The 15,547-nt window shown below is 40.6% G+C and overlaps 1 protein-coding gene across 4 annotated transcripts in view; it reads right to left on the bottom strand.

Moving 5' to 3' along the window:
- Positions 1–15,547, bottom strand: part of LOC125289095 (cation channel sperm-associated auxiliary subunit delta-like) — a 70,344-nt gene that overhangs the window by 25,416 nt on the left and 29,381 nt on the right. For 3 of the 4 annotated variants that reach the window (XM_048235777.1, XM_048235776.1, XM_048235775.1), the window contains exons 5-10: positions 8,665–8,788; positions 8,455–8,525; positions 3,934–4,053; positions 1,846–1,920; positions 1,599–1,758; positions 1,400–1,486 (exon numbers count right to left, since the gene is read on the bottom strand). In XM_048235777.1, the coding sequence (XP_048091734.1) occupies positions 1,400–1,486; positions 1,599–1,758; positions 1,846–1,920; positions 3,934–4,053; positions 8,455–8,525; positions 8,665–8,788 (637 nt within the window). The remainder of the gene's footprint in view (positions 1–1,399; positions 1,487–1,598; positions 1,759–1,845; positions 1,921–3,933; positions 4,054–8,454; positions 8,526–8,664; positions 8,789–15,547) is intronic. The other variant, XM_048235778.1, reaches the window with a different exon arrangement.

Raw genomic sequence — 15,547 nt, 5'->3', positions numbered from 1 at the left:
ATATATTGCCATGTTGTCACCTTCATACAGCGCAACCAGAAAGTTTTTTAGGGCGTTTTCACACCTGAAAGTCCGGACCAAGGTCCGAACCAACATCTGTTTTTTTGTTCCCATGCATTGAGTGCCAAAAACGCAATATTTTATTATATTATATTATTAAAATTACGAAAATAGACACTCTAACACAACTTATGTGCGATTTTTGGGAACTCTATGATGAGTAGAACTGAAATAGATGACGATTGAAAACTCAGAAACAAAACCAGGCCATTTACTTTCGAAACGTCATGAAAACCCCGTTCCCAGCACCTGACGTAACCGGTTCTTATTTCTGGACCAGTTCAAAGTTGGTGCTGAGTTGGAACCTGTTTTCCCGACCCAGAGCCAGGTTTTTTGTGTGGAAAAGCAAAGAACCGGTTGGAGACTTGGCACTGACTCCGAACCAGCACCAGAACTGCCTTGGTGGAAAAGGGGTATTAATCAGTCATGGGTGTATTTTGAGCATAATATCCTTCAAACTAATGAGAGACGTCTGTTATTCCCTTTAAGAGCCAGCGGCATAACATCAAAAAGCCTGTCGGTATTTTGACAGTCAGCGCATTTGAAGGAATCTGCTTGCACGCAAGTCTGTGTATGGAACACAGGGATTCCACTAAACCTTACTTTACTGAAACCTGTGTGTGACTAGCAGAGTATTGCCTAAATGCATCTGCGCTCCCCTATTATTTTAACACATAGCCAAAGTGAAACTAACTTCACCATGGTCTCATAGGCAATGACAAAACATTTCTACAGTTATTTACTTTCACTATTGACTAACAAGGGGTTATCAAAAATAGCCTGAAATCGAAATCAGTAGTCTGAAATCAAAATATAGCCTGTAATATAATGCTTGAATGACTGAATAAAAATCCTAAGCATATTTATCCTGCAAAGGAGTTGTTTGGGACTGGTTGCTAAGGGCTGCTTATATCTCATGACTGTGTCTTCAGCTGTGCTTTATCTGTGCCTTTCACAATAGATCAGGTTTTTCTTGGTCAGTAGTGTAATGATCTTTAGAGGGTGTAAGATAGTGATTTTTTGGATCATGCGCCAGACCACACCTTATATCATTAATTGCCACACCCCTGGGTGCAAGATTTAATAAAAGTGGAGCGCATAGCGAAAAATTAATCACTTTATTGGGTTTAAGATAAGAACAAGCCTTGCGTCTTGCTTTGCGCCGGGTGTACAATAGGGCCCATAGTATTTTTCATTAAAACTCTGTTGACATGTGTTGACATGACATGTTTATCTGTCCTTCACATGACCATGAAATGAACTTGAATATGATATCACTTGCCTGATAAATGCACTCAAAAAGTGGTAAATTAGTGCAGTGTTGCTTTAAATACCATACCTGTAGTGACCCCCTTAACAATTACATCAGGTGGTGGTACTGCACTGTCTTCATGTCCAAATTCAGATACAGGCACAAGTACAGTACCTGCAAATACAAAACTAAGTATGATGATGATCAGCAGGTCCAGTATTTACAATGTTATGTTTCTGCAGTAACTTTGATCAAATTCTTCAGTTAACTGCCAAGCGAGTTGTACCATCATGTGGGGAGTAAAGAAGCATTTGTGGACTCCATACAATGAGGTGGCCCCTCAAGCCTGCCACCAGGATGACTTCAAGCATGTACAGGGGGTCTCTAAGTGGAAAGCTTTCTGACAATTGAGAGGTAGCCCAATTTTCAGTGTTGCGGAAATAGAACTTGGGAAAGAAAAACAACAGGGTTGTCACATGTCCAATATTGGGCTGTATTTTCTGCTATTTGAAACATACATGATGTTCTCTTACATTGTACTGTTCATCCTGCACCAGAGCCACAGTGTTTCCAGAAACTGGCAGTCTGTATATACCACCTAAAATCTGCTGTAAAATCGGAAATTGCATTCCTATGTTAGCCTGGGTGAACTTGTGTCAATCCTGTTGGCAAATTACAGTGCATGCAAAGCACCTGTGCTCTTACTGACTGTGCGGTAACTTAACATGATTTTTGTACCACACTCACTACTCTGGCGACTTTGACGCTCCGTCTATGCTGTTTGTGAGTGGAGCGCTTTGAGGTGCAGTTTTTTGCATAGAAAATGTGCTATAGAAATAAATACTTACTTAGTTACTTAAAAGGAGCTTCTTCTCTGTGTCTCTCTCCATTCAATTGGATCTCTCACTTTTCTCTTCCCCTCTTTCTTTCACATCTTCTCTTCCTGCACTTTTCACACTTTTGCCTTCTCTCTCTCCCTCCCAATTTCAGTTACTTTTTAAAGGTGCCATGTGTAATGTCTGCCAAAAAATCAATTCATACTCCACATTCCGTAAAAGATGGAGCAGTATACCTCCAGAAAGTGAGTTGGTCTACCCTAGAGTAACAACCGAGACACGTGTATTGCAGTTTGGCTGGCGGTTATGTTGCCCGCGATACCGCCTCCCATGGCGAAACTGGTATTATGACACCTGTCGGGCTGTGGCTAGTAATTTAGCATGCTAATTCAGGTTGATATCTCTGCAGCACTATACCTTGTCATTTTTTTAATGACACCATCGCCCTTATTTCTTCTCATTCTTTTGATGCGTGTAGCTCATTTTTTGGATATTTTTACCTCAATTCTTACACATGGCACCTTTAAACTTTTTTTTATACTAGATATACCGCACAGCGGTCCAAACTCCTACAAAATCTCCTACTCCATCCCCTACTCTTGCAACTCATGTGAGTGAGTGAGTGTGTTTGTGTTTGTGTGCAGTTTATGAATATGAATGTGTGTGTGTGTGTTTGGGGAATCGGGGGTAATGGGTGTGTTTGGCGGGGATGTACCTGTCTATGTGTGTGTGTGTGTGTGTGTGGGGGTGTACCTGTGTGTGTGTGTGTGTGTGGTGTGTGGGGGTATTTTGTGTCTGTGTGAGTGTGTGTGGGGGGTATTGGTGTGTGAGTGTGTGTGTGTGTGTGTGGGGGTAACTGTGTGTGTGGGTGCTACAGTTTGATTGTAAGTGCGTGAGGGGGGGGGGGTGTGTCTGTGTATGTTGGCGATGTACCTGTCTGTGTGTGTGTGTGTGGGGGATTTTGTGTCTGTGTGAGTGTGTGTGTGTGGGGTGGGGTATTGGTGTGTGCTTGTGGGGGTGTGAGGGATGGTAATGGTGTGTTTCATTTTCACGAAACGGTGTCACATCAAATTTTGTGCGGTTCTGAACATGTCAGCCAAAAATACCTGCGATTACAACACCTAATTTTTGCTTTTTCATTCTTAACTAGGTGGCACTATACCGCAAATGAGTGGTTTTGGGATATTTGAGATGGTCCCTTGAGACCAACATACAAAAAAGTTTGGTCCTCTTAGGCACTACAGTTCTCGAGATATTCACAGAAAACTGTGTCCACCCTACACTTCTTTTTTTTTTGGGGGTCGACGGATCAAAACGAAAATCACTGGTTCCGTGTCATCCTTGTGGGGCTACATGCCCTCCAAGTTTCGTGTAGCCCGGTCTTTCAGTGTCCTGGTAATCATTCATACAAAATGACCTGGGAAAATGTTAAAAATCGCTAGCACGGCGGTCATAATAAAAGCCCTTTTATATTTAACTGCTCAACACTCTTTCTCTGTCACTTTCAATTTAAAGACAGATATTATAATCTGCAAAGGATTCCATTGACGCATGTCTCCGAATCACCAAAGACCCAGAAATGTGTATTTGGAAGTGAGTAAAGAACTGCATTTAAAACTTTCATTTATAAAATGTATTTGCTGCACTTCTGAAACAATTTGGCAAGAGTTTAATGCCCCAGTTTAAGTGCAATTTGACTACCTGTTACGCCCCTGGTAGTCGTTTAGAAATGGGTGTCAATTGGATATATTTTGAAATTGTAATTCAAATAATATCCAGTCTTACCATTGTAGTAGATGCTACATAAAAAATAGTGTAAGTGAATCCACCATCATAGGACACATACACTTCCTGTTCTCCAAAAAGACTTCCAATTTCGTAGAGCAAAACCAATGAATTTAGTTCCTGTAAATACAAGAAATGTTAAGTTTCTTTGTGTGCAAACTTCCTTTGAGAAAGTATATGCAACAGAGGCTCTCAAGGGACACACTGAAACAGTTTCTCTCTTCTCTCTCAGCGAGATCAGTGAGAGTGTACAACTACAGCAAGATAAACGGCTTACAACAATGAGTATAATGAGTCATATTGGTCTTTCAGTGGCTATAGAGGCCTTAATGCAGTGTTCCTTAACTGGCTATAGAGGCCTTAATGCAGTGTTCCTTAACTGGTGGGTCGGAACCCAAATGTGGGTTGTGGAACCGCTCTAGGTGGGTCGCGGAGCTTGCGGTTAAAATGCCGTCATACCTCCCTGAAATGACTTTTTGCAGGCTGGGATGTCTACTATGTAAGTCACTATGGTAACACAGGCTCTGAACTTAACTGGGTATGTTAACCTAGAGTAAGTAAACCTAAGTAAAGTAAAGGTAAGTAAACCTAGGATTTCAGTTCCAAAACGTTCAAAAATGATCAGGCTATGTAAGTAACTATGGTAACATAGGCTCTGAACTTAACCTGGTAGGGGGTATGTTTTGTTCAGGTTATGTTCAATTATGTTCGGTTATTTCAGTGCATGTTCAGCCAGGCTGCTATTTTTATACTTTTTGACGAAGGTCCGATTGACAAAGAAGAACAAAATCATGTAATATTCATCCGTGCAATTCACCGTGAGAGGGCGATAAGACCACAACATCACATGATATCCTTTCTTTTCCAAAGAGGGCTACAGTTTTTCAGCTGAATCCTAATTATAGGCTACTTGAAAAGCATTCTCCATCCCTACATTACGCACTGTGGATCAGAATAGAATAAAATAAATCTTTAATGTAGGCCTAGGCTAGCTAGCCTACACCATAGTGGACATTTGTCTTTGGCTCTCCAGACATAGACAGATGGACAAACAACATCTCAGACACATTGAAGATATCAGGCCATCCTTAAAAATATTTTTGTTTGCAGTAACAGCCAAAAAAAAAAAAAAAAAAAAAAAAATGGGTCGGTAGGTAGGTCAATATTTTTTTTTTCAAGATTCAAAGTAAAAAAAAAAGTACAATTTTGGTCATGGTGATTACGTAGGAATGAATTTACACAAATGTGCATATCGTGACGAACTGACTGGGTCTTCAACCCGTGCCTTCAGGCTTAATTCATTGCAAACCTCATTCTGATGCAGGTTATATAGACCAGCCTTTCTCAAACGTCTTTGACCTGAGGCCCGGTCATGGCAGACTTTTGGGTCATAGGGCTCATCTACATGTACCCAGAAAGAAGGCTACGATAGCTCTTGGCCACGTTATATTGAAATTTGAGTATACAATACTCAATGTTATACAGTGTATTATACAGTCTCTGCTCTGTTTCTAAGGAAGTTCCAAAAACAACGCCATTCTATTAAGTTTCGTTAAATAAATAAATAGCCTTCCAACAGGTTGAAGCGGAGCTTTGATACCAACGTTATCGATTAGTTTCAGTTTCTCTCGGCATGAGACGCCAGCATTGAATGAATGCTCATACCACCACTTAATTGTAGGGCTCCATGTTTAATGACATCGATAGCAGAAACGTTTGTTTTCTTTTTCACGATCCGCGGTTTCTTGATCAACTGCGCAGCAAATTATCAGATGAAGCACCGGCCTAATTTCACTCCACGACTCCGCGGACCAGCAGTCTCCATGTTGCGGACCCATATTTTGAGAAATGCTGAATAGACCACAACCAATTTCAATACTCCGACACGGTCACCAAGTAGACTAGGGGAGAAGGGATGAGAAAAGATCTGGCCACAGTTCTTCCAGAACTTCGTGCCAAGTAAAAGCGTTATCAGTTTGTGTGAATGAAACGAAGCGTAGGCCATAGTGTGACATGCGTAAAACCAATGGTGTAGAGATGACGCCACAGGTTTTTTTTAAGTGTGCCACGTTTGCATGTAGGCAATTTATATTCACAATACTTGGGCCTACTAAAATAAATATTATTTTATTGCATTTGTATTGGTTGTTTAGAGTAAAAACAATCGGTCGGTATTAACGCGAAGTTTACAACCGCAAGTCGGTCGGACTAAAAGGGGAAAAAAAATATTTGGGTCGGTTCTAAATTGACAGGGTCGGTCGGTTACGGCAAACGAAAATATTTTTAAGGATGGCCTCATTAAAACAAGTACAGTACAAAAAAGGGAAAACATAGAAAATGAATAAATAAGTTTAAATATAGGCTACATAACAGCTCAGGCAGGTATGTGTGTTGTCACTAAGTTTGGTTAAGAATGCTGATGGCATTTGGGATAAAATATATTTTTTAATAGGCTACACTTTTTGCCTCTCCAAATTATGTGCATTGACGATCGCTCTCCAACTGGGAATTTTTGTAGTGTTGGAGACGCAGAGCATATCGGCAAGCTTTTGGTCGGTGCGTAAAGTTTGCCTTGCGCTAAAGCAGTTCCTGCAACTTCGTTCGTTTTCCTGCCCACAAACCCACGAGGATCATTAAAGTGTAGTTTCACCAACTGGCAGGTCAGCATCACTTAATAAATTTTCCAAATTTGCACCGACAATAAGCTGTCTTTGCCGGTGAGCTTTCAATAAACGGGCTTTGGCTTTTTCAGAATGTCCTCACATAAGGTCTAATGAATAGGTTATAGGCCACTTCTGTTTTTGGATGCTCTCTTAATGGTGTTGGTGTTTAAAACACATTTTTATTTTAATAACTGCCAGATGTTTATGTGATGCTTCACATATCATCACAAACATGGAGGTGAAATAGCAGGGCCCAGTAGCCCTACACGATGCCAGGATGTACCGGGAATCTAATTTGAGCGACACATTTCAACAGGGTGCGTTAGGCCTATACCTTACTAGAATATTATCAGATCCACTACAGACTAATTAATGTATAGGCTGTAACTTAATGCAGTTACAGGAGAACTTGATGGGTAGGCTACTAGAGGATAGAGGATACCCATGCCTTCCGACACTCATCGCCCTTCCAATGCTGGAGCACAAACAAGGTTTAACTTGGCCCACAGCTGCAGAACCCACGTTAAAATAGAAAATTACATTTGGGATTCTCAAGGAGTCTATCGGCCACTCAATCTGTGACAAGGTAGGCTAGTTTAAGAAAGCAGCATTCAAAGCAGCCAATACGTAATGTCCACTGAATTATTTAATTGTGCTTTTGACATCAATAGGCTATCCTAAACTTACGCATAAATTTACACGGTCAGTTAGGCTATTCTCTGCCAAGCAAGGTCTCGTTCCTTGGCAGACGCTTAAGTATTGCTCTTTTTTGTTATTATAGTTTTTCCTCGTAAGCCTCAAGGAGAACTTGCTACTCCGCCTCTGAAAAATACGGTGCTCTTCGTTTCACCGGTTTCACTCATGGTTTCGACTCTCAATAGATGATGCCTTTATAAGTTCACCGTGAACGCGCACAACTCTAGGTTTACTAACACAGGGTTGATTGAACTAACTGGTAACCGGTGTTTTGGAAGTTTTATTTATTCAGTGTTTGTTTTTTTTGTTTTTAAAGTATATTTTTTTGGCCTTTTTATGCCTTTAATAACAGGACAGTGATGAATGACAGGAAGCGAGTGGGAGAGAGAGTCAGGGTGGGATCCGGAAAGGACCACGGGGCGGGAATCGAACCCGGGTCGCGCCACGGCCGGGCCATCTCAGTGTTTGTTAAACTTTCTTTCTGGAATACCTCCCAGATCTAATATTGAACCTTTATTATTATAAACTTAATTCTTATGTCAGTTATTACCATGGACATAGACAATGTTTATATGATAGGTCATGTTAGACATCATTTTAGCGGTAAATGCAAGTAGGCTATGGCCCTGGATATACTGTAAGTAGGATTTGGATTCAGTTAAATTGAGGACAACATGGGACAGAAACCCCAGTGTGTGGTGTATAGTGAATTGCCGGCACATGACAGCATGAGACCATCAACACTAAAATGCTACATGGAAACAAAGCACCTCTACAAACCTGTCGAGGACTTTTAAAGGTAATATCAGGAGTGGAAGACTTCACAAATGTAATGCCAAACATGAAAATGTTCCAAACAAGTAGGCCTACAAGGCACTTTGTGCGTCTAACCATGTAGTTCACCATATCCGCATATTCGGCTTGAACGCAAAAAATATATAAGGGTCGCGACTTAATGAACATGGAAAATTGTGGGTCCCAAAGCCAGACCAGAATCAGAACCACTGCCTTAATGTATTCACCTGTTTTGGGATGGCAACTGCTGCTTTATTGATTTGGAGTTAAGTACTTTAGATGAGTGGAGTTGATCTGCACAAGCCATTCCCATGACCACACACACACACACACTTTGTATACAGTATACAGTCCATTCATTATTTACCGCTATGTACTTATCCTGAGTTGTAAAACAGCATTGCAGTGCTGACATATGCGACACATATGTTACCACTCCTATATAAAACATACATTTTGAATTAATACCTTTTGAATAAATCAACATGTGATATTGTGAATGCTATTTGAATAATAGCACAGAATTAAAACTATATATGTTCAGAATACAGTGTTAGTAAAAAAAAAAAAAAAAAACCTGCAGCACGCTTCCACGTTAATGTAGAGGGCAACAATGTGAAAGCCATTCCATCAATCACAATTCCAATGTGTGGCTTAGGAGCATTTAAGAACACAGCTGAAGTGACATATCCATATTGTATCTGTAAACAAGACAAGGACAATTGTCATTTTTCATTTGGCACAATGTATCCCCAATCAATACAGCTATATTTGCCCCTAACACATCTGTTTTGGTAGCAATTTTAGATCTTTAAGTCTCAGGGCTCTATTTAAGCGATCTAAGTGCGTAGTCTGAAATGAGATGCGTGGGGGTGTCTGAGTTCACTTTCACTATTTTAACACCCTTAAAAACTTCTCTGTGCCCGGCGCATAATTCAAAAGATCTTATCCAGGGAGAAAATCCCCCATTTTTTCAGAAATCAGACATGGGATGTTGTAAAAGGTTGTTGTACATAAAAGAAATCTAGAATGTCCAAGGATCACAACCTGGGTGCACAACCTTGTGAACAATCTACTGGAAACCCACATGATATGTTCCAACGATGTGTGTCCCTACTGCAAAAATAGCATTTTGAACTTGTTTTCGGTCCAAGGCTTTGAACCGGTTCACAGAACGAAAACCAGAAACTTTTGATGTTTTGCTAGGAACAGAAACAAATACCATTATTTTTTTTGTTCTTTGACAAGATTTCTATGCTATGACTTGGTGAGGTTGACTTCTGGACTTCACTCATCGGGAGAAATATAATAGAGAAGCTTGCCGCCACCTGTACAGGCAGAATCTTTTGTCATTTCCCTCTGGGCCCTGACCAGGTTTGGCCAATTGATGTTCACAATGGCAGCTATGTAGCCTACCATAATTCAGTTATTTACACAGATTTAGCTATGTGAGTTCCATAGGCTTTTTGATGGATGTAAGAACTACAGTGATGCTTCAGTAATGCTTTGTGGTTTTGTATTGTTTGATGACATAAGAGAAACAAGTGCCCTGATTGAGCCCTGACCAGGTTTGGTCAATTGAAGTTCTCAATGACAGCTATGTAGCCTGCCCTATTTGTCATTTGCACCAATAGAGCTATGTAAGAGAAGTATAATGGATATGTGTTCAGTTGTTTGCCAATAAACAACATAGCAGACATTTTCCTTAATTCATGTATAATACTGAAAAAAATTTAGGCATGTCAGAATTACAGTTATGCCGCTTACATAATGTAGCCTATAGTGCTTTTTTAATGTTTGATGACAGGATAGAGAAATATGAGACTAACAATATAATGTTAAAATCCTAATGATCAGCCTCCTTATTTGCATGTCCTGCAGCTGACATAGAACATTATTAACCGGTTCGGGAATTTTATTTTTTTGTTCTAACCGGTTCAGTAACGTCAATTTTAGGGTTTAGGGAACAAATCAACTGAGGAAAAATTCTGGTTCAAAGCCCTGACACAGTCACAATCAAATGCCTAATCTGATCTAATCTGACTGCATATCTCCGCAATAGTTTGTGTTAAAACTTAAATAAACACAGACACAATGGAAAACAAGCTTTCAAATGATAATCATTTTATAGAATGTTTCACTACTGTTGCTGTATGTGATTGGCCTATTAGTGGGGTGGCTTAGTGCACATATTCAATAACACCATTACAGGGTGGATAAAAGCACCGCATTTTACTTGAGGTTTCTTTAGGTTTGGGGTTTCTTCTAATTATTTTAACCCAACAAAACCCAACAAAGATTTTTAAAATATCCACACAGAGCACAAAAACACTTTTGAAAAAATAAAAAATTGAACTAATAGATATCACCATCAAACTTGCCCAACGCCTTCAAATGGGCTGTTGACTGTCAAAATGCCGATGCATTCTTTGATGTCGCGATTTGCGCCGTTAAAGGGAATGACAGATGTCATTCAAATGATGTTACACCCCAAACACACCCATGACTGGTTAAGAAACCTAGGAACACCATGCGCTCGACGTCTGATTACGAAAACACCCAATGTGGACTGGACATCCTACTAATTTTGAATAAGCTTTTGACTAGTGACGATGCGCTTTACACTGTCATGATAGGGCCCATCGTCTTGTAAGCGGAACCAAAGTTTCACAGGCACCGTTGTTGGTAGAACAAAGAACCTACAACCTCATGCTTTCATTGGATAGTCGCGTCGCGTTCAACGGATTAATTTGCATAAAGATGGCCATTGGCCAGCAGTGCTTTGCTCAGACAAAATGCAGCACAGTATCCGGAACAGAGAAAGCTGTGACCTCTGTCAGATATAACAGATTTTACAGGTGCTAACATTCATTTTTCTGTTTTTGGAATTATTTACAAATGACCATATTTTATATACAAATAGCACCTAGGGCTGTCAGCGTCTTTAATTTAATTACAATATTATTTTTCATCACATCATCCGCCGGAACCGCAGTTTATCCGCATAGTCCGCGGCTGTAACCGCCAACCGTGCATCTCAATTCTTACCCTGAATGTGAATATAGCACCAAGTATGCACAAAATGGCTGCCTCATTTGACAATGTTATTTGTACACGTTGTACATGAACATGAATATGTTTCAAACACTCCTTGCAACACTGCATTTCGGTCGTTGCTTTTACCGAAAGAGTTCCGCATGTTGGTTAGGTATCCACCTGCTGCTTGCAGCCTACCTCCAAAACTCCAAAGCTGCAATCAGATTATGTTCCAGGGACACAATTTGCCTATTGTGTATCAAGTAAGGGATAATGTATAGAATGCCGGTCATTATCGGAAAATAGGTCCCGACAGGGCGAACCGGTCTTGTTCCGCCCTGAAGGGACCTATTTCCCGATAATGACCGGCGTTCTATACATTATCCCGCTTATTACACAGCTACTTGCCAAAATGAAACAATAAACAATTTTATGACAAAACGGTTGAAATTGAAAGTAAATCATTGTGTAGGCTGTGTAGGGTGTATTTTATACACAATTTGTCAACCTGGGAAATGTTAAACTAACAGAAAAAATTAATGGATCCCTGATTTTAAAAGGAAGTTTGACGGTCATGCAAATTCCGGGAGTTTTACGGGAGATGACCTTGAATAACTAATACGGTGAATAAGCTAAAGTCCCAAAAGGTTGGGCTGTTCCTTTAATAAAATGTTTTTTCCTGTGTGTGTATGTGTATGTGTGTGTGTGTGTATGTGCGTGCGTGCAAGAGGTTGCTCAGTGAAACATCGGAACACACCAATTCCACGACACAGATGAACCTTTATTGATATCACTATTTTAAATCCTTGGTTTTTAGTTATCCCTTTTTGAGTTTGTCACGCTCCACCTTTGACCGCGTTGCCATCTCTGATATTAAACAAAGCAGCATGCATAGACGCGATTAGGCCAAATTACTGCCTGATGAAAATTTGACTTTTCCAAAGTGTACTCGTTTTTTTTTCAGATGTAGGTAACAATATTTAACAAGGTATATATTGTTTTCATTTGATTGGTTCAACTGCCACCTGCCTGAATTTAACTGAAATATTAATTTTCATCACGTCATCCGCCCGATCCGCGGTTTATCCGCGCAGTCTGCGGCTGTAACGGCTCCCACACACAGCTGCGTTCCATCAACGCATTCCAGTGGGTGTTCCCGACGGTAGCTATGCAAATGACTTGAAGTAAAACCGTAATGTGATTGGTTGGTGCGATCCGTGGATTGGCTTGATTGGCGGTGCCGTCTGTCGGTGCAGCAACAGCTGAACTCCTCAACGCGAGCAGCGGGAGAAACGTGACGCGACGGACCCACAATTCAGTTCGGCAACGGATCACGTGAGCCCATGTAAAGTGAATGGGATGCGTCTCCAGCAACGCGATGCACGCAGCTGTGTGTGGAAGCCGTAACTGCCAACCGCACATCCGTAGTGCCAGGGCTCTACACTAACATTTACAACTAACACTTGTGCGCCCAAGTTAAAACATTTAGGAGCACAGACAAAAATTTGGGCGCACAGTCAGTTCTGTACTTAACTTACACATAATCTAACATTATACTACAGCTAACAGTTAAACATGCCAGGGCACCAATTGCGAATATTAAGAATGACTGACAACATTTAGGCTACAGGAAACAGGATTTTAAAGATCAATGCCTATTTTATTTTCAGTCTGTTCTATTATCCTACATTTTGTTAATGTAAAATATAATACATATTTTGCCATATTTGCATTTAGCCTGTTTATTAAGTATCCTGCCAAATGTAGGCTAATTTATCTATTTGTGAATCCATCTATAGCTAATCCAAATATGCCCATGGTGACCTATCTGACAGCATACTGCCTAATACTACTACTAAAACAGTCCATTTTCTCTTCCACAAAACCCAACATAGGCTAATCAAGGATATATGTTTTATTTGAAATATCTGCATTGATGGGGGCAGTAGGCAAGCGTTAGGCCTACTTTTCGTTTTGCACTTCAGCTTGTATAGGTGTAAACAAACAAGCATCGTGGAAGCCTGGAGTTGTCAGTAGCGTTCTATCTTTGAATAAAATGGGAGTATTACGGGAGGCTACTTTTGTGTTGGTTCGCTACAGCTATATTTTGCATATTGCAGCCAATAACATCAACTGGGCTAAAAGGCATGTTAGGTTACCTTTCCTTCTCTCACTGCATTCTCAGAATCTCATCCTGTTCCTCCTATATCCAATGAATTTGGTGGATAGAAGAACTAATTTCTTCAATCTTTGCATCTTGGCTGGCTAGTCTAACTTTCCGCTTTTTTCTCTTGCTCTTGGATTTGATAGAAGCGACTACTAGCAAGTCACAACGCGAAACTGCTAACGTTGATGGGAGGTGTAGTTTTTATGCTGCATTCGCGAAGTGATTCTATGGTTTGCATCAGTAATGTTTCTCGATGTTGCGGTGTATTTTATAGACAAACATTGACATGTTAGAAGTCATTCGCACCAGTGTGCCTAAATATTTTTTTGCACTCGCACGGCATCATTTTTACTCGCATGTGCGAGTGAAATGGGCGCACTGTAGAGCCCTGCGTAGTGCTTACACCCTGTATGTGAACAGTAGGTACAAAATGGCTGCCTTATTTAACAATGTTTGTCAATTGTTTGTCATTGTTTTTCAACTATTTGACATTTACACAGCATGTAAATAGGAACATGTCGGAGTTCTTTTGTCACTATTGGGAGGTGTTAGCCTGGCTAGCGCCACCACTTCTCAATGAGACGTGGTCTGGGAACCAAACGTTAATTTTCTCGTATTTGAAAAAAATGCCCAGATCCGTTTATTGGGTGCCACGGATGTCTATCAAATGCGTCTGTGCATAGCTCATCATCGCCTTGCTTTCCCCCCTATTCTGTGATTGGTTCCCTATCTCAGGCGAAAATTTGCTCCATGGTCTCCAGGCTGCCTTAGCAGCGTGAATCAAATCGCGCGCAAGGCAGCATGGGAACACCCAGGCTAGGGAGGTGTAGGCTATTGGAGCCTAGTGGTGGGTGTGTCAGACCGAGTAATTACAAGCAGAGAGATGAGAAGGGTATGTATCGATTTATGGCGGCCTTACATTGTACGATTTTGGTCTGTTTTTACAGTCAGCGACTAAATTTCCAAAGTCGGACAGAAATCATGGGAGTTGTACTGGAATTGCGGCGCGCTCCTGTCAACTAGATCATTAAGTGTAAGGTGCCAATCTTAGCGGTTTTAAGTCAGTCGGAGTCAGTCCTTTTCTAGTTTTGCCGTTACGACAATATCAAACATGTTTGATATTATCGCAAGTCTTTCTAGTCGTGGCTCATGCAAATAGTGACGTGAACTATAAAAACCAATAGTGACCTCTCTCCAACACCAAACAGGAAGGGGTAAAGTAGGCGACAGCTGTAGCCTATATGATTATTTGTTATTCTTATAATATTTGTCATTTCTTATACATATTTAGTTGGCTCTTCCACAGAACAACTCTATATCGGTTAGGGATGTCACGCATGAAAAAATGCTGCAGAAACATGAAAATATGACTGAGTTTAGTAGGCTATCATTTTAGTTCCTGTTTATCTATTGCACGATGGGCAATAATTTAAAGGAATCTAGTTGCAGTCTTGTAATTACTGACGCTGCAAGATCCCTAGTCATTGCAAAATCATAGTCTGTGACTTAAAACTCTACTACTTGTCTTTAGATGTGAGAGGGTCTGAGACTGTAGTCTTTCAAAAATCTTTTCCAAATCTTTGCAAATCTTTCCAAAGTCTGTCAGTGTAAGGAGGGCTTTATCTAACTGGGGAATACGGTGAATAAGCTCCAAGTCCCAAAAGGTTGGCCTGTTCCTTTAAAAAATTTTTTTTTCCTCAACACCCTATATATTTCCGATATTTCCGTTTTTTACGTGTATCGGAATCGGCCGATAAGCGGCTGCGTTCGCCGATAGTTTTTTCCCCCCGCATTATTTACATACAGGCGTCCACAGGCAGCGCTGGAGACTCTGCAATTCACGTGCAGACTGCCGCTCCCCCACGAACAGAGAGCTGAAAGCCTGCTCTTCATGACAACATTAAACTTTAAACTTTCAAAGCATCTTTTAACTGTTTGACTTAGCTTAAATATTGCCATACACTTTAAAGGTGGAAGCAAGTTTGTGGGTCCAAATGGAAAATGCGAATGATATAGGTAGCCTACTTTATTTATTGCTTAATGCCTCGTTTATAAAACTGCTTGCCATTGTATTTAGGTAGCAAATAGCTAAGTTGTAGTCTAGGCTATCCATATGCATGTGGTAACTAGCTGTTACAAACATTGATCATATGATTAAGTAATGCCAACGTTGTTCCGTGGTATTTGTGGGAGTTTTATTCAGCGACCACCTGGCTGAGTGTTGGACGCGTGTGGTGGTGTGTGTGTGTGTGTGTGT

Source organism: Alosa alosa, chromosome 24, assembly GCF_017589495.1.
Source record: "Alosa alosa isolate M-15738 ecotype Scorff River chromosome 24, AALO_Geno_1.1, whole genome shotgun sequence".
Classification (NCBI taxonomy): Eukaryota; Metazoa; Chordata; class Actinopteri; order Clupeiformes; family Clupeidae; genus Alosa; species Alosa alosa.
The sequence above is the reverse complement of the archived record's forward strand: the minus strand, read 5'-3'. Positions and strand labels throughout refer to the sequence as shown.